At 34.0% G+C, this 19,232-nt stretch overlaps 2 protein-coding genes across 2 annotated transcripts; one reads left to right on the forward strand and one right to left on the reverse strand.

The window, feature by feature from the left end:
* The first annotated feature begins 550 nt into the window (after positions 1 to 550).
* On the forward strand, positions 551 to 6,195 carry LOC131535259 (uncharacterized). Its single transcript, XM_058768204.1, has 5 exons — positions 551 to 707; positions 1,565 to 1,885; positions 2,382 to 2,699; positions 2,943 to 3,082; positions 3,609 to 6,195. Exons 1-5 carry the CDS (start codon positions 656 to 658, stop codon positions 3,915 to 3,917), a joined length of 1,140 nt encoding a protein of 379 aa, XP_058624187.1. The 5' UTR covers positions 551 to 655; the 3' UTR covers positions 3,918 to 6,195.
* A 5,808-nt stretch (positions 6,196 to 12,003) lies between these two features.
* Positions 12,004 to 12,432, reverse strand: LOC131535260 (ribonuclease-like 3). Its single transcript, XM_058768205.1, has one exon. It carries the CDS (start codon positions 12,430 to 12,432, stop codon positions 12,004 to 12,006), a length of 429 nt encoding a protein of 142 aa, XP_058624188.1.
* Between the last annotated feature and the right edge of the window lie 6,800 nt (positions 12,433 to 19,232).

Here is a 19,232-nt window from a genome sequence, read left to right on the forward strand (position 1 = left end):
CTCACATTGTGACTCTCTCAGCGCATCTTCTGAGTCAAAGTGCAAGCTGCTGTGGTTGGTTCTCTGTAGAGATGTTGTTTGAGTTAGGCAAGCAGCTTGTAGGTGAGAGGAGGATTCAGTGTATGAAGTTTCGAGTTTAGTTTGTAGGTGAAGAGTTATTACCTTCACAAAACAGTTTTAGAGTCAAATAAAAAATGCTTAATTAATCAAAAGAGTCAAAACTGAGTCAGAGGTCAAATACTTTTGGAATGGTATTAAAGCATTTATTGTAGCGTCAGTCATAGTCTCGCAATGCCTCTGGCTCGGTGTATTTCTATAGCCATGGGGACTTTTTCTTATGTTTACCTTGTTTTATTATTTAAAAAATATAATAACTATAATAATAAACTAGTTGAAATCCGCTTTACTGGCAGTATAAACGTAGCCCATACTGTAGTATACAATATTTTACAAAAGAAACACGACGAAAATATTTTTTTGCATATGCACATTAGAAAAGACAGGAACGTTCACCACGTCATCGCTCTACCTTCAAAGGGAGACTCACAGATTATTAGTTTCACTTTAGTTAAATAACACCATATAGCTATCTGAGCAGAAGAACAGAAGCTTTTATGGATATGAATCTGCATTTGTGAGGGGGAAAGTGGTGAAAATGAGGCTTCTCTTTACTTGGCTCGCCGTGACCTTGTTTTTTCTCGTCAATGGTGAGACCTTTATTTGTTAAAATCTCTTTTCCGCTATTACACTGATTTCTGTCTCTGTATACTGTAAATGGTAGTCGCTATGGTTAGCGGGGCAACAGCGCCTACCGCGGTCACATAATTCGAGGGGTAACACCTGTTAACGATTTAAAAAGCCGTGAAAATGGGGTCCTTAAATGATCAGGTCAACTGACTTGGTATAAAAACATAACATCATACCGTCAGTAAATATTGATGATATTCTTGTACATCAGTGCATAGACTGAGTTTGAATGTAAAGTGAGTCGCTTTGGATAAAAGCTTCTGCTATATTAATACACGTTATTTAACAGCAGCGCTAATATATGTGTATACATACAGTAGCCTATATAAAAGTTTTTATGGGTATTTTTTGTGTATGTCATATTTATTATGAAAATGTTTATTTAGCCTATACCAATGTGCAAATGTAGCTATAGAAGGCAGATATGAATCTCGGTGTACATTGTGTGTATTATAAGATCATCCATGAGACTCATGTTTGTCTGATGAATGAATGTGTAATTCATTGATGTTTGCATCATTACATTATGAATCCAGACCCGTTTCTCTACTCACAATCTTTATGGTCTATAGGGGTGATTCTGGAGGGCTGGTCCTGCAGAGTTTAGCTCCAGCCCCAATTAAACATAGGCTACCTGAAGCAGCTAATTAAGGTCTAGGCATGCTAGAAACTTCCAGGCAGGGAGCTGAAGAAAGTTGGTGCTAAACCAACTCTGCAGGACGGTTTTGCCCTATAGGACCGAGTTAGGACATATTTTTCTTTTTTTCATGGTACTATTGTATATGTTTGTTTGGCTTATGTTAACTTTCTTCTTCAGGTGTTTCTGGTGTTGATACAGACGGAGTGCCAGTGTTTTTGAAGGAGGGAGATTCAGTCACTCTACACACTGATGTTAAAACAAACCAACAAGAAAAGATTAAATGGTATTTTAATGACTTTCGAATCGCTGAAATCACTGGAGATCAGAGTAAGATCTGTACAGATGTTCAGTGTAAAGAGAGATTCAGAGACAGACTGAAGCTGGATCCGACTGGATCTCTGATCATCACAAACATCACAAACACAGATTCTGGAAATTATACGCAACAGATCATCAACAGCAAAGACAGAACAAAGATCTTCAGTGTTTCTGTTTATGGTAAGTCATTTAATGAATGTTTACATTAAGTTAATATATGTTTAAAGTACATTGTTAATGTGTCTATTGATGTTTTTAATGATATTCAGATATATTTTCTTCATCTGTATATTACATCACATATAGATAATTTCTTCATAAACTTGCTGTGCAGATGCATTATTTCTGTTTACATCATTAAACAGTTAATTTTAGTTTAAAACTAAGCCAATTACATTATCAAACTGGTAGTTTTAATAGTCAATTTAATTCATAAGAACCTGCAGTTGAGCTCAGATGGAGATGACAGCATCTAATCTCTGAACAGCTTCTATTATCTGTTTAAATAAGAGTTTAATGTAAAATAAATATGTACCATTATTTTATAAGCACAAACCACGCATAAATGTTTCTTTTCAGACTGAAAATCAAGAAAGGGCTTGTGTAATCGCTTTCATGTTCATGTTTTGTTTTTTTCCCAAAAAGTTCCTCCAGCAGCTGTTGGTTTGTGTTTCAGGTGTTTCCGCTGCTGAACGAGATGAGTCAGTGAAAGAAGAAGAATCTTTTACTTTAGATCCTGGTGAAACAAAAAACTCAAATGATGTGATGACGTGGTATTTTAATGACACTCGTATCGCTGAAATCACTGGAGATCAGAGTGAGATCTGTACAGATGATCAGTGTGAAGAGAGATTCAGAGACAGACTGAAGCTGGATCATCAGACTGGATCTCTGACCATCACAAACACCACAACCACAGACTCTGGATTTTATAAACTACAGATCAGCAGCTTCAGCATCACCAGAGTGAAGAGATTCAGTGTTTCTGTTATTTGTGAGTATAAGATTCAGTCATTCAATGCATTTTCTTTTGGGGTGTTTTGAAGGAGTTCAGTATTTTGAATCAAGTTCATAGTGTGATTTAGTTTTGACTGCTTTTGCTAAAAACAACAAATGATGCCGCTTGTTAGTGAAATCAATGTACAATTGATGACCAAAGTAGAAAATATCAGTCAAATATATTGTTAAATACTGGATGGATTATCATTCACTCTTTAGTAATAATGACTGTCTTTAGCTGTTTCAGACTCAGGTCTGTCTTCAGCTGCTGTAGCAGGAATAGTTGTTGTTGTTGTTGTTCTGCTGGTGGCTGCTGCTGCTGTAGCTGCTGGTGTGGTTTACTGTCGCCGCAGGAGCCATACAGCAGTACCACAGAATGTAAGTATTACCTACAGCTGATGTATGAGATTTAGTGTGTGTGTGGGGGCATTTAAAAGAACAGTGGTATGATTACATTTTCATATTATTATTAGTATTATTATAAAATTATTTTTTTTATATTATGTTATTATAAAATATACAGTGTAACTATGAACTGTCATCTTCGAAGCAGATATTCACTGGCGATGCAGTGTCAGGACAATCAAAAACACAAATAACTCCAAAATAAACTAAATAACAATTAATATAAAAACAATGCAGGTTGTTTCAGAGAGCAAGTGTCTCATTAGAAAACACCAATACAACAGTTTAAAGAATTTTAGATGAGGTATTGGAATCATTAATACTTCAATTTTGTATCACTGAAGTACATTTAAGAAATATAAATTTAAGAAATGAAAACTTCTGTATGAGCAACAGGAAAAAAAAACATTCTGACTCTCTAGTATTTTTGTGTTTGTGTAACTGAAACATAAATTCTCTTCATTACTTTTACCTTTTGTCAATCTGTGTTTTCTTACAGGAGAATGATGTTAATAACCCTGCACATAATCAGCCTAATGCACCTCCAAATCAGATTCCTTTACTTGAACGGAATCGGAATGAGGCTGGCGAGGCTGATGAGGCTCATGAGGATGACGAGGCTGATGAGGCTCGTGAGGATGACGAGGCGGGCGAGGCTGATGAGGCTCGTGAGGATGACGAGGCTGATGAGGCTCATGAGGATGACGAGGCTGATGAGGCTCATGAGGATGACGAGGCTGATGAGGCTCGTGAGGCGGACGAGGCTGGCGAGGCTGATGAGGCTCGTCAGCTTCGCCAGCCTCAGTAAGAAACCCTAAGAAGACAGTGGAAAACATTGTTTTTATATATGAAATATGTAAACTACAAATCAAAAAGTCAAGTAATTCCAGATACCTCATTATCTGAATTATTCTTATTTTCCTTCAATCGGTTAAAATTTACAACACTGAAGGCAACAAAAACAGCAGATGGGATGAATGAAAATGTAAATTCACTTTTTTACAGGAGATGACACTTTTTGGGCAAACCAAAATACACCGGTTACCATGGTTACCTCTGTAACCCTGATAGCACACGTACATCTCAGAGACGATTTTTTTTAGTGTTTGCTCATCTGCAATATGTCTGTAAGACATTTCCTTCCAGATGTTAAATAGACATTAAAGACAGAATGTCTTTAAGATGTTTATGATTTAGAATGTATGGAAAATTGACATCTTAAAATGTTAATCAGATGTTTGTAGACAGCAGATGCTTTCCAGTTGAAGTTCTCTTTAACAGACATTCTTGATATGTGTGCTATCTGGGAAGCAAAGAAGCGTCTCAGTGGTTAGTACTAATGCCTGTCAAATTTCACTTTTTACATACCTATTTAAATACAACATCATTACCAGCAATAGAACAGCAAGTGCTTGATGTTTTTCATTATGTAAAGCTTTATTAAAGCTGCTAAAGTGATCTAGGACAGGTGCAGTAAGACATTACCTGTTTCTTGTCTTTTGCACTATAAGACATATTAATGCTAACCTTGTTTGACAAAGCAGTTATTTTGTCCCATCTGTTCACATCCTTACTGATAGAACTGACTGATTGTTCCACAAAAACCTCACCAAGACAGGCACATACCGTCAGTATACTAGTATATAAAAGTCCCTTCTTAAATCAAGATTCATTTACACGAGAAGCAAAATAATAATAATAATAAATAAATAAAGTGAATTTGTATTTAATACAAGAAGACAATACATCTGTCAGTGGAGTCAGAAAAATAAACTTCATGGAGATCTCCAGTCTGCAGTTATACCTACTTGGAGATCTTCCCTTGTTCTAAGCATAAACTTTACATTTTCAGCAAACACTTAAAAATCTTAAGTAAACTTAATATCTTAAGCAAGTTTGCTTCTCAAAGTAAGAAAATGATTATTTTTTTTTTTTGTAGTGTATAAAGAGGATTTTACTCCTCATACACAGTCTCGTACTGGAGGACACAAGTGCTATTAACATTTTACTCTACTCATACTTTAAATGTTTTTACTGGTATGTTGTTGCTTATTTTGGAAAAGACTGTTATCATTATATTGGCTAATGTTTATGATTTAACTACTAACACTAACTCTTAGTCATCCACCGTTATCAGAAAACTATGAATAGCATGGCTTTTTATATCTCCATCAGTTACATCAGAACCAAAGCAGCCTTCATGAGTTCAGAAATTAATTCATTTAAACTGGACGCATACAGTACATGACACAGGCTGTGTTAAATGTTGTTACTGTGACATTAAAATTCACACAATTCACACAAATGTGTGTATACTTGATAAAACAATACTATGAAATTTTAGTAAGTCTTCATACACTTGATATATTTTTATTTTCATTGTTGAAATATACAAAAATGAGTCAGTCTTCTTACCTGAAGTTGTGAACAAACATCTGTGACATTTTATAAGGTGTTGATTAGTTCTTTGATTTTATTAAGAGGTGCTGATAATTTATTTTATTTTATTTAGAGGTGTTGATTATTTATTTGGTTTTATTAAGAGGTACTGATTTTTTATTTGATTTCATTAAGAGATGCTAGTTCTTTGATTTTATCAAGGTGCTGATTATTTATTTTATTTTATTTTGAGGTGCTAATTAGTTATTTGATTCTTCTCTTGCTCCCTTGTTCCTATTTATGGATTTGCCTTTCATGATATATAAATGGGCTCAATAGAGATGAATCGTGAATTTAATTTATGTCCGGTAAATATTTTCAGGAAAGTAATTTACATGTCAAAGCTAAAATGCTAAACTCTTCACTAAAGCCTGTAGTTTACTGTATTGCTGTATTTATAAAGAAGTGAACACAAATGTTTTTTTGTTTTTTTTTCTTAACACTAAAGGCATTTTAGTACACTGTTTTTAAATACTGTGCATTGCACTCTGGGCAGAATATCTTTTAGATATTTTCCTTTCTGTGTTCCTACCTTTATTCCAACAAACACAAAAAGTAAAATCATTAATACAGTTTCCTTTTCATGAAACAAGGAAATGAACTTGAACAATCTTTGTATGTTTATATGATAAATATTAAAACATATGCTTCACTTATAATGCCTGGAATCATTGTCTCTAAAATGTGTGTGTGTGTGTTATCATAACCATGGACTAAGCTAACAATGAATCACTACTTTTTTTTAGATTTAGAGTGAAATGGTAGTTTCTTGTATTTTGATTTTTTTAAACAAAAAGGTAATTTAGTTTTGCTTTTGTAAGTACTGTGTTACATAATCAGTAACTAGTAAAGTAATTAATTACTTTTTAATTTACAAAAAAATATCTGAGCTACTTTTCCGAATAAGTAACACCAGTTATTTTTTCTTTCATTGACTGACAGCTCTTCTGTCCCCGTGTTGAGAGAAACCAGGAGTAAGTGCAGAGGTGTTGTGTGTGCTGTGTAAACATGATACTTACTGTAGTTCTGGACTAAATATCAATATGCATTTACTCATCTCTGCACAGAAACAGATTCACTATTCTTCAAAATGAATAAAAAACTGTGAAATGCAAACTCAGAATATGGCACAAACCTGCAATAAATATGTCAAATAACACAGATATACTTTATGTATTTGATCCCATTTTATTATCCAATGTCTTTGTTGCTGCTTTATTGTACAGATGTGGGTTAACTTTTTCTTCACCCTGAGGCTTATTCATTTCACTTTTGGTGTGAAGGCTTATAAAGACATACATACATACATACATACATACATACATACATACATACATAAATAAATAAAACTTTTTTTATATTAAAAACAACATGGAATCCCAGCCCAGATGAGTAACACAAGTAACATAATGCATTACTTTTCATAATAAGCAAGTAACTCAATTACTTTTTTAGGGAGTAATGCAATATTGTTATTCATTACTTTTAAAAGTAACTTCCCAGCACTGCTCATATATACTGGTTATAACTTAATAAATTTAAGTTCATGGATATTTATTTTCAAAGTGGTGTTAAGACAATCAAACAGACAAGTTTAATGGTAGTAGAGAAGTGCTTCATCTTTCATCAACATAGCTGAATCTTTCATGTTAAGCACAATCACACACAGAAACATGCACGAATACATGCAGACCTTCAAAAGAACGCTGTTCTTCAAAATAAGTTTATTCAAGTGTGCTATTATATACTTCTTTTAAACTAAAAATATGAAAGTACACTTTTAGTTTACTTTTTATGTAAATAGACTTTATGCACATCTCAGAAAAATACTTAAAAATGACATTTAAGTATACTTCACTTATACTTTCCAGAAGGCCAGCAATTCACTAAAAATGTTTTTTTTTATTTTTTTTTTTTTTTATTGGTCTTATGAATTATTCTAATTTGTTGAGATAGTTGATTGGTGGGTTTTTGTTAAATGTGAGCCAAAATCATCACAATTAAAAGAACCAAAGACTTAAACTACTTTAAAAAGTTGAATTACTGAAATAAATGAACTTTTCCACGACATTCTAATTTATTGGGATGCACCTGTATTTTAATACGAGCAACTATTATTAACAATATCTATGAAATTATACTTTTTCTTACTGATGTCACACTGAAGCTGTGTGATTTTCATAATAGTGCACCCTTTAAGCTCACCTTAAAATAATATGAAATATTTAAAGATTACAGCATTGTAAAATGACAGACCAGCAATAAACTGTAAATTTATAACATAGATGTAAAAATACAAGCCAGTAATGCATGTGAAGTAATATGTCAGCCTAGCACACAATCTTATACGGCGAGTCAGCTAACTGTGTTCTGTAGCATCTGCGCTGTGTTGCTAAATCTTTTGGATCTAATGTAATTATTTCCCACATCCAAGTTCCAGGTTATAATATGCAAAAGTCTGAACATTAATCTCTTAATTTTACAATAAGTAGAGAAACTTACCCAAAATAAAGGCTTAAACATTTAAAAATTGCACATTTAAGGAGCTCCTCTTTTGGTGAAAGTTTTTAGACAGCTTTCAAAATGGCCGCCAGACAGTGTGAACATATAGAGACCCATATTTCAGTGTGCAATGATCTGATTAACTTGAAATTACAAGAGGTATACAGTAACAGACATATCAATTGGTTAAGACATCAAGTAGGATAATACATTATTTTTTTTCTTTTTATAATCTGATCTCAAAAATGGAAGTGTGCTTAATGGGTACGTGAGCTTAAAAGGTGCGTTTACACTACCTTCAGAACAACTGAATCAAGCCCAGGTTTTTTTTCATTTTTATTTTTTTATGTGAATATAGATAGAAAATGTAGAAAAGTCACAAAATCTTATTCCACTGAGGTGAAGGTAACCATTTATTATTATTTTCTTTTCTTTTTTTTTAAGTAAAAGTTGATTGGGGTCATATTGACCCCAGCGACAGACTGAGGGTTAATTAATCATTAACTACATTCAAATAAAAATAAATGATATCAGATGGATAAAAAAAATATCCAGAATTAGATTTGTTAGCCATAAGAGACTAATAATATTGATCTTGTGGTCTTAGTCTTGAGGCCACATTGGTTTTGGATTCAGAACTTCTGTGTTTGATTAAGTTTTTATCATAAGCAGGGAAACGTAAACAGTGATAAGGTTTAGCTACATTTTATTGAGTTCATTATATTGGTTCATCAGTGGTTTATCTGAGAACAGCAGCATTTATTTATCGCGCACCCTATTGGCTAAAAGTAGCGCTGTTATTACTTTCTTGTTAAGACACTAAAGTCATGATTTAAACAACTTTAAAGCAAACAATGCAAAATGATTTTGATGCAAAAGCAAAGAAAAACAAAAAACAGAGACAAAACCTCTTGGCAAAAAATAAATGTAATAGAAGTGTGAGTCAGGGCCCGTATGAGCTCTATAAATTATTCCAGTAGACGTGGAATCTGGTCAACATTTTTTTTGGCGACATTTGCATACACAGGATCCTTCTTTGATTTCTGCAAAGAAAAAAATACAGTCAATACGATGCAACAGAGCGATTTTTTTTTTTTTTTTTTTATTCACTCAGATTGAAATGCAGACCAACATTTACGAACCCTAAAAGTTTCTGTAAAATAACTAATTCGGTAACGCTTTAGATTACAGCCCGCAATGGACCGCGTAATTAAACAGAATTTACAGCGTACCTATTTGTAACTATAGAGTACCTCCACAGTACCTATTCGTAGGTATAAGGGAACAATATGCAACGTTTGGGGAATAAGGGGTTAATAACCTGAGGAATTATAAAGCATTTATACGTTAAGTATTTTATAACTAAAGGGTACCTAATATGAAATTACGTGGTATGACACACAAAGCGCAATTTTCTGCGTCAGCATAATTTACAGCTGTAGTACGTAAAAGTATTTATACTGTTAGTATTTCATAAGCAATGCGTAACTATTCTAAGATTATGTGGTGTGCATGACCTATTGTGTTTGGCAACAATATTATGATTTAGAACAAGTTGCCTTATTGTAATAACATAAAATATATGATGCAGTATATTTTACACTACATACTGGGTACTTATTGTATCATTACAACATATATCTTACATGACATTGATACAAATAGTAGGCCTATACTATAGTATATTTTAGTAATTATAGCAAAGTTAAAAACCTTTTAAAGTGGACAAACAGCTGCTCAGACAAGCAGAATTCGCTGGTGCTGTCTACATAAGCATGCAATTCACAAACAGGGCATAAGGTGCACCTTAAGACATCTAATTTTCGCAGGTTGGATCGGAGAAATTAAATACTTACAGTGTTATAACCCAGGCAAAAACTTGACTCTCTAACATTAGCATTTTCTATTCTTTTTCTATTCTATCTACTTGTTTTCTTTTTATTTATTATAAAAAAATAGCAACTTGACCCTGTAACACTAACTCTCTATATTCTATTTCTATTCTATCTTCTTTTTATTCGTTCTATTTATTATTAAAAAACACACACTAAATGACCATTAGGGGATGCTCTGCAGTTTGAGAACCACTTATATAATAAATAATAAAATAATAAATAATAAATACTTTTCCTAGGGGATTCATGCTATTATCACCAAATTTGATCAACATCATGTCAAAACATTATAGGCACTAAATTTGCAGTTTCAATATCTTGAACGATTTCGCCATGTCAAGGCAATACATTTATGGTGAAAAAGTGATGTAGGAAGTGTATAATTTCTCCTGCACACATGATTTAGGTCAAACTTGAGCTGTATGTTTGGTCCTGGGGGCTGATCACATGAGCGAAGCTATGAGTTATAGTCATAGTGCCAATAGTATGTCAGAGAGTCACCTCAATCACCGCAGTCTCCACTAACCACACTCGCCAGATCCCAATCCCCGGATTACTAATCACCACCACCTGTCAACACTCATCAACAGCACTATATCCCTGCACTCCTTCCGTTCACTCACTGTCTGGTCTCAAACTTACCATGTTGTTTAACCTGACCCACTTACCTGTTTGATCTACTTACCAGTTGTTCCTGTGTTCCTCTCCCTGCTCTCCACCGCTCCTGCTCTCCACCGTCTCCAAGCTCCGCTGTTCCTCCCGGATCCCCTGAAATTGGAAAAGGACATTTACTCACAGATAAGGCCCCACTGACATCCCTATTCCCCACCTGCTTACCTGGACCTTCCGCTCATCTCCTTACCCCTCTGCATATTATCAATAAACCTGTTCACATTACTGCACTTACCTCTGTGTCCTGTGTCTATCTGCTGACATAGTAAGTGTGGCCTTTACAAAAGTGAATTGTTTTACTTGAGTCTCCAGGTGGCGATGGCACCGTAGTGCATGGGCCCGTCATTGCTGCTTGCAGCTACTGTATTTTTGTTTGGTATTATTATTTAATTGTTAACAATATTCAAATTAAAATAAATATTATCAGATGGATATAAAATACATAATACATAAATATACATAATCTGATTTGTTAGCCATAAGAGACTAACAGTCTTGATCTTGTGTTTTGAGACTTGAGACCACATATACATGGCTTTGGGTTTGGTTTCAAAACTTTAAGTCATGGTTTTCATTTGGATCCCAGTCTATTTCCAGCTTTTTTATCTTCATTTTTCTTCTATTCTATATTCTGTAGATTTAAATTTGTGGATATTTATCTTCAAATTGGCGATGTTGAGATGCAAGACAATCAAGCAGACAAGTTTATGGGTAGTGGAGTTTTATTTATGATTAAAGACAGGTGGGCAAAAATCATCTTCATCTTTCTTATCCTTATTATTATTATTATTTTTTTTTTACATTCACTACTCCCATTATTTTTTTAATGCTCAACAAGTGTTAACAGAGTGCTTCAAATTTTGCTAGACTAGCTGAATCTCGCACATGATAGGCACAATTACACACAGAGATGTGCATGAAGAGGAGAAGATCTCAGATAGATCCTGAAGAATATACCATAAAAGTTCAACTAAAGAAATAATTTAATTTTAACAGTATGCTTACCTAATGTAAAAATGGACTGGTGCACCAAGAGATGAAAGAGTGGAGATATTCTCCTTACTAAATTTGGGTCAAATATAGACAACCCAGTGTCTCATGAAGACATATGAGTACATTTTCTTTTAAATTAACGTTAAATTAACTTGTTTGCTGTTCTGTAAAATTGAAAGTACATGTATAAACCTATAGGCAGTATATTCATAGACTTTATACTATTCAAACTGTGGTTGCCATATTTATGGCACATGTGAACCTCTAACTGAGATTATGTATCTTTTTTTTGTGATTGATTTTGATTTTTTTTTTTTCACTTGAAAAAAAAGACAGAAGGAAAAGGAGAAGTAAGAAAATGATTAGCAAAATATTGTAAAGCTTTGTGAAGCTCTATTCAGCTTCATCTTCTTTCTCATAATGTACAGGCAAGCCTCCATTACATGCCAAAATAATATAAGGAGTAGACTTCTTCCCTTTATATTTACAGTTTGGGTGTTTATCCGGATTTAGTAATTCACACGTGATCACAGGAAAAGGTGTGCTACTCTTATACAGGTTGCCGCTCTGTTTTTTTCCACCAGTGCCACAAACTGTTTTAATATGAGCTTCGTCGGCTTGTATGAAGGTGTTTTTTTTTTTGCAGTGCTTTTCAGGTCCAGGGTAATGGATTTCTTTGTCTCTGATTTCAGTGTCACACTTATGCTCATTCATATCAGGACCCACATGTTGACGGACAAATTTTTCATAAGGACTTTCTTGAGAAGTGAATGAAGCACTCAAGACCAGCAGCAGAGTCACAGCAGACTGATGAATCTCCATGACCTGTTGAACAACACAAACATTATTAAGAAAATACTGGTGGGACCATTCCTTTGTTTTTACATGCACATATCTTTTATTTAGTTTACTTTAACCCGGCTGTGCATTTTCAAGAGTCTAGACAGTCCCTTTGTTTTTCTGTATTTGTGTTAAAGTGTTGTTTTGTTTGTTTGCACTGTTTCCATCTGCATCAAATTTCTTGTATATCTTATACTTCCTGAGTAAAGTTATAAAGTTCTTACCTGAGTAAATGAATGTTTTGTTCTCACAGTTATCTTCTTTTGCCTGGAGGCTTTATGGTAATCAGCACAGTTATGAACAAACTCCAGAAAATACTCATGAAACTTGCTCCAAACACAAGTTTTGACTTCAATGTTGTCCGTCAGTTTTTATTGGAAACCTGTGAAACATTTAAAAGCAAGGTAACTCACGAACCACAGGAAATAAATTTATCCCAGAAAAGCCATATTCACAAAATATGTTACTTAATATATACCCATTATGCTTTTACACATTTTATGAAATTTTCCACATAAAAAGAACAGCAATGTGAAAATTGAAATAAGCTGGTGTGAACTGATACTCACAGGTTGCAGTCTATAGTCTGGGTAAGTCTTGGTAAGTGTTCTCACAACACTGGCTTTAAAATGTCTGGGTTGAGTCAGCCTTTGATCCACCGGCTATAAATTCTTGAGCACTTGCAAATCAAAATGTGACGTTTGCAGTGAGCAGCCATTGTGTAAGATGCAAAGAGACTGATATAAAGTACTTATCTGCTGAGGATTAAGAGATAATAACCAAACAGTAGAAATAATATTATCAGCAACAGGCAAGAAAATTACTGCAGTGAAAGCTTCAGATAACTGCTGGAAGAAAATAAATTCACTGAAGTGAATTAATAATGGGTCATAGCAAGGTCAAAAGAGAACAAATCATTAAAACTATACGTGACTATACTATGACTCTCGCATAAACATCAGTAACAACTGGTTATTTATGTATTTATTTTTTCTCTAAAAATGTTTTGACTATGAAGTGCTACTCTTAGTTTGGAGATACCAGAGATACTCAAGGAGTTCAATTTGATTATGTCACTTTGTTTATGGCTAAAAAGTCACGAATTGTGTTAGTTACTTTTTAGGGAAAGTAATCCATGACGCTACTTTTGCGTTACTTTTTGTCACCTGGGCTAGGCTTGCTTATTTGTGTTTTAAAAATAAAAACTCAAAAGTAATATTTTTTGGCAACTGTAAAGGCCCTCTTACAGCAAAAGTCAAATGAATAATCCTCAGACTGAAGGAAGTATCTGTTTCTCTAACCCCCAATTTCACTCAACACAGGGACAGGAGAGCTGTAATGCTTTACTAGTTACTTTTTATCAAAGTAATCTGGTTACATACCTCACATTACTTGTAATGCGTTATCCCCAGTACTGATTATGTTAAAACTTTATCCACCTTTAAGCCTATCATAGCTGGTCATTTTCCTTCCCTGCTTCTATCTGTGCTTTTTCCAATTTTTTCTGCTCTGAGGAAGTTCTCTTTAGATAACATTGCAGAGCACATGTGGCCAAAGTTAAGTTAAAGTTGAGTCATGTTTTGAAATGTGGTGTTATATCTTGTGTATTGTTTGATTTTGGTAGTCTTGCTTTTGGAGATAATGTCTAAATGTGTTATGTCTGCATTTTCTAATATATTATGACTTCTCCTCACAAGTCAAGAAACTGCATGAAAGAAACTTACTTTAGTTCTTTATGATATAACAAAGTAGTTAAAAAAAAAAAAAAAAAACTCTATACATTAATATTAAAATGATTTATTTCATAGTCTTTTCTTAAAATTAAAGTTAATGTGTCTCAATTGTAGAGAAGCAAGAAGCAGAAACACTTTTTCTGCATTATTTTTATAAAAATTAAATGGTCCGGAGTCAATTATTCCACTTATACTACGGTTGCCATACCTCAAGACATCAATCAGATGATATATTTCAAGGCATTTGTCCGGTTGAAATATATCATATAGCGTTTTCAGAAATGATAGCAGATTAATGCAGTTAATAGCTAAGTTATTAGAGAGAGAGAGAGAGAGAGAGAGAGAGCATGTGAATTGCATGCACATTTTGGAACTTGTGTATATATCCATTGTTGAAAGTGTTTTAACTTTTCATCTTTCTGTCTGGTATGAGCATCTAAATTGCAGACTCAAGAACAAACTTTCCAGAATTGTATCCTTGGCAAATAAAATAATTGGCAGGCCTCAGAATCAATTAACACAACTTTACGTGGAAAGGACAAAGAAGAAGGCGAGAGTTATTCTTGCAGATGGCTCTCATCCTCTTTTCAGCCAGTTTGAGCTCTTGAAGTCAGGTAGACGTTATAGAGTTCCCCTAGCAAATAAAAATGTGTATAAGAGGTCCTTTATCCCCAATGCAATTAGAATTATTAATTCAGCAACTTTTTAATTAGCAGTGTGTAAGGCTTGAATTGTATCCATTTTTTCTTTGTGTTGTGTGTGTAACGTGACTAGTTATTGTGATTTTATTCTATTTGTATGTTGTTAATAATTTTGTTGTGTTGGTGAGCCAAAGACAATTTTCCACTCAGGTGGACAATAAAGTTGTACATTACATTACATTACAATTGATTCTGTGCTTCTCTCAAAAGTGTTCGGTCTCTAACGTTAGGCTACTAGTGAAACTAATTGTCTTCACAAACAGCACCATTGTTACCTCCTTTATGAGAATTCATAGTTTGTAGGTTGTTAAACTTACATATGGACATGTAATACGGTCAAGACCTGCCTGGAACTACATTCACCATGCATTTCCATGAAAATAATTGAACGTTCAGCCAATCAGATTCAAGCATTCAACAGCCCTGTAGATAAAAACACACACTCCACACAATGGGTAACCAATAATATATCTGCACTATAGTATTCTTTGAGGTTTTGTGTGATTAGCATGTTCAGTCAACCTGAACACCTCACAGTTGGATATCGTTCATAATTTGGTTTGATATTAAGGATCACAAGTCCTTTCATTATGAGAACTTTGCATTGCTAACAGAAGATACTCAAACAAGATGATAACAAACAGAATTCTTAGTTCACCATTCAAGAAACACTCACACCGTTGTGAGAATACTAGAGTCTTTTACAAGGGAAAACTAAGAATGAAACTGTCAACTGTAAGTTGTTCAGGCTGACAGCGCATGCTAATATCACATTACCATGTTGATACTTCATTTAGTTTTAGAAAAGTTTATAATATCTTTTAATATTTAACTTTTTTGCCACATCCAAAGATGTTTCCAAATATTTTTTGAAGTAGTTGTGTTTCAGAGGAACTTGTTGAATCTACCCAGAGGAAAACTGTATTGTTACAGGAAATCTATGGAGTTCTCACTTATGCTTCATGCTGCTGATTTGACAGAGCAAGGGTTCATAGATATCTGTCTTAAAATTGATATTGTTTCTTGAGATGCAAGACAATCAAGCATAGAATGCAGCAATTCAACCCCAAAGGAATAACAGAGCCAGTACAAATTCAACACTGTCACACACATTGTCTAACTTGCATAATATATATAAGTGGTTAAAATTTATAAACAACATATATGTAATTTTATTGAAAGAAATCTCAGAGATTCAGAGACAGAATAAAGCTGGATCATCAATCCTCCTCGTTATTTTACCATTTGTGAATCTGTGTTTTCTTACAGGAAAATGATGTTGATATCTTGCCACCTAATCCACTTCTGGATGACATTCCTTTGGAGGACATGCCATCACTAAACCGGACTCAGATCGAGGCTGCCAATAAAACAATGTAACATCATTTATAATTTTGATACTTTCATTAAAATGGAGACTAAAGAGAATTCGGAAATTATGGAGATCGCATATAGACCCTTACGAAAAAAAAAAGTTTATTCTAGTGTGCTATTAGTATACGTCTTTTAAACTAAAAATAGGAAAGTATACTTTCAGGCTACTTTTTATGTACTTCTCAGAAATGTGCTTTATGTACTTTTCAAAAAAATATACTTAAAATGACACTTAAGTATACTTGACTTATACTTAGAAAAAAGTCCAAATTTATTTGAACTATACTTGTGCTCCATGAATCCATGTTTTATTTGTTATACGGTAGGGGGCGCTATTACATATCTTCTGTACAGAATTTACAAAACAGAAGCGAAGAAGAAATGTAACAACAATATATGCTTCCACACGGCTGCATCCGAAAACTGAAAAATGCTGCCTTCGGAGGACACATTCCAAGATAGGACAGCATCAAGGCACGTCCGAATCCAAAGTTAGCTTCAGTTCCTGTCTCATGAGATTCCTTCATCTGATCGATTTCTGAAGGCAGCATAGATGTATCCTTCGCTGCCTTTGATATCCCACAATCCTGAGCGTTCCATTCCGTGACGGTTGAGCTAAAATATAAAGATGGCGTCTGAAAGTTGCGTTTGGTGGTTAGTTTGTGTGTAAATGTATATTTCTGATTAACTTTTTGTACTTTTGATGTTATTTCTAGCGAGAAATTAGTATTATAGTAATTAATTATTATTTTAGTTATCACCAAAACTCATTCTATTTTGTTGTAGATCATTAAACCGTTACGCTGCCTCAGAAGCCTGTCCGAAATCATTTTCGTGAGGTGCCTTCGTGCAAAAACACTGCCTGCAAAGTCATTGCCTCATAAGGCAGTGAGGCAGCAAGTCAGCTGCCTAAGTTTTCGGATGCAGCCAATAATATCTCACACGATCATCAGACATAAAAAAAAAAAAGCATCAAAACTCTGTAACGTTATGGAGTAAAATATCAATCCATGAAGAGGTAATAATGATTGTCATGCTTTGGGGTGTTGATCGACTCAAAAGACTGTTTTGATTATCATTCTGAATCCAATTAGTTGTCTTTTTTCAGCTTTTTGTTAAAAATATTGTTTATTTATTTCTTTATTTTTTTATTTTTTTATGAAACTTAGCCACATTCAAGTGTTCATAAAAAAGAATGCATGAAGCTACAATAAAATTTTATTGTTTACAAGTAGATACCCTGTTATTTTGTATATTCAGATATTCATATAACAAATATACACAAATTAATACCCAAATAGGGACATAGTAGTATACTTAAAGTATGATGTAAAGTTTACTTAAAGAAAACTTACAAGTATACTTGTAGTATAAAACTACTAAACTAGTAGTTTACAGAGACTATACTTCAAAGTGTACAAAAAATGCTACATGTATTTAATTAGTAAACTATCAGTATACCTATAAGTCCACTTTTAGTATAGTTGCAGTACAAACTAAAAACATAGATGTAAACTAGTACTCAAACTTTAGGGTAGAGTGGGGGAAAACATCCCCATGGGGTACCCCCATAGGTTACACTGGTGATGTACCAGAGAGAAAACGGATTTCACAGTAAATGATCTAATTTTCAGCAGTAAGAAAAAAAGTGTTTTAAAGCTTGTTGTTCTGTAGAACATCACAGTTATATATGATATGAGAACAGTGGGGCCTGTAGATAGGGACTATGTGTTATTTAATAAAAAATATAATTATATTTTCAGAATGAGTGTAATTGTTTTTGTCAAACTTTGTCAGTGGGGTAAAACGACTCCCAGGTGGTGGGGTTAAATGCCCCCAGGGTGCAATGGGCGATTACTGTAGTTATTCTATTCTGAACATCAAATCCTTTCTTTATCCATCAAATGTATTCTAACTAGTTGGTTGAATAAAAATATTTGGATTTTATATTTAAAAATTACCTCAAGACCGAGGCAGGGAACACACAAAAAAAAAAAAAAAAAATCATCAATAGGCTCACTGACTGGGACTGGACAGGCAGACAGTTCATAAACAGGCTCACTGACTGTCAAAGACCTGGGTGCATTTATAGTCTCTGGTCTCAAGACAGGCAGAGTTAAGTGTTCAAAGGCTTATTGGGTTGTGTTATGGTTTTGTTTTATTTTTTATTTTTTTCCTGTTGTCGTTCATTCTTGTTTTATAGGTTGCCAGATAAGGATCTACACCTGTTACGAATTGGGGACTGTATTTAAGGTGTCTGGCCTTTGTTGGAAGGAGAGCTTTTGTCCTTGTCCTGCAGTTGAGCTCAGAAGATGGACCTTCACTTTGTTAATTGTTTGTTTCTTTATTGTTGTTCATTTATTATCTTTATCATTTAAACCCCTGGACTTAAATCAATATTTTCAGCTTTAATATAGCCTACTTTTGGACTTCAGACCCTTTTTGTTGTTGCTTCCTTGAGTCGGATGTAACAACTGGGGGCTCGTCCATAAGTTTTTTTTATTTTTATTTTTTTATTATAGTTTGGAAGGTCCAGCTTATAAAGAAAAAAAAAGAGCAAATTCGTATGTTTGTTATATTTGCACTAGCGCCTGTATAAAGTGTAGTCGGAGCGTATTTGAACTTGGTATTCAATTCATCTGCGTGCTAGCATTGGCAAACAGCGGGTGTTTGGTTTGTTATTGGGAAATATGTGCAAGAGTTTTTCAGCGTCCTAAAAAAAACTGTGGATTATTGTTATCTTTGTGCTTCATTGTATGAGAAAGTGAGACCAAGTGGGAGCCGAAAATAAGACCACATTATGGTAAGTGTTAAGATTTCCCTAAAAGCAAAATTAAGCTTTACTGTGTGGCTCAGGCAGGACTTTTGTTAGCCTAGTATGTTTGCTCTATTAGTACCCAGTAAGATAGTATCCATATACATATCCATATACATAGACACACTGGATACAATGTAAATTCACCATAAGAATCAG

Source organism: Onychostoma macrolepis, unplaced genomic scaffold (genome assembly GCF_012432095.1).
Source record: "Onychostoma macrolepis isolate SWU-2019 unplaced genomic scaffold, ASM1243209v1 Scaffold22, whole genome shotgun sequence".
Lineage (NCBI taxonomy): Eukaryota > Metazoa > Chordata > Actinopteri > Cypriniformes > Cyprinidae > Onychostoma > Onychostoma macrolepis.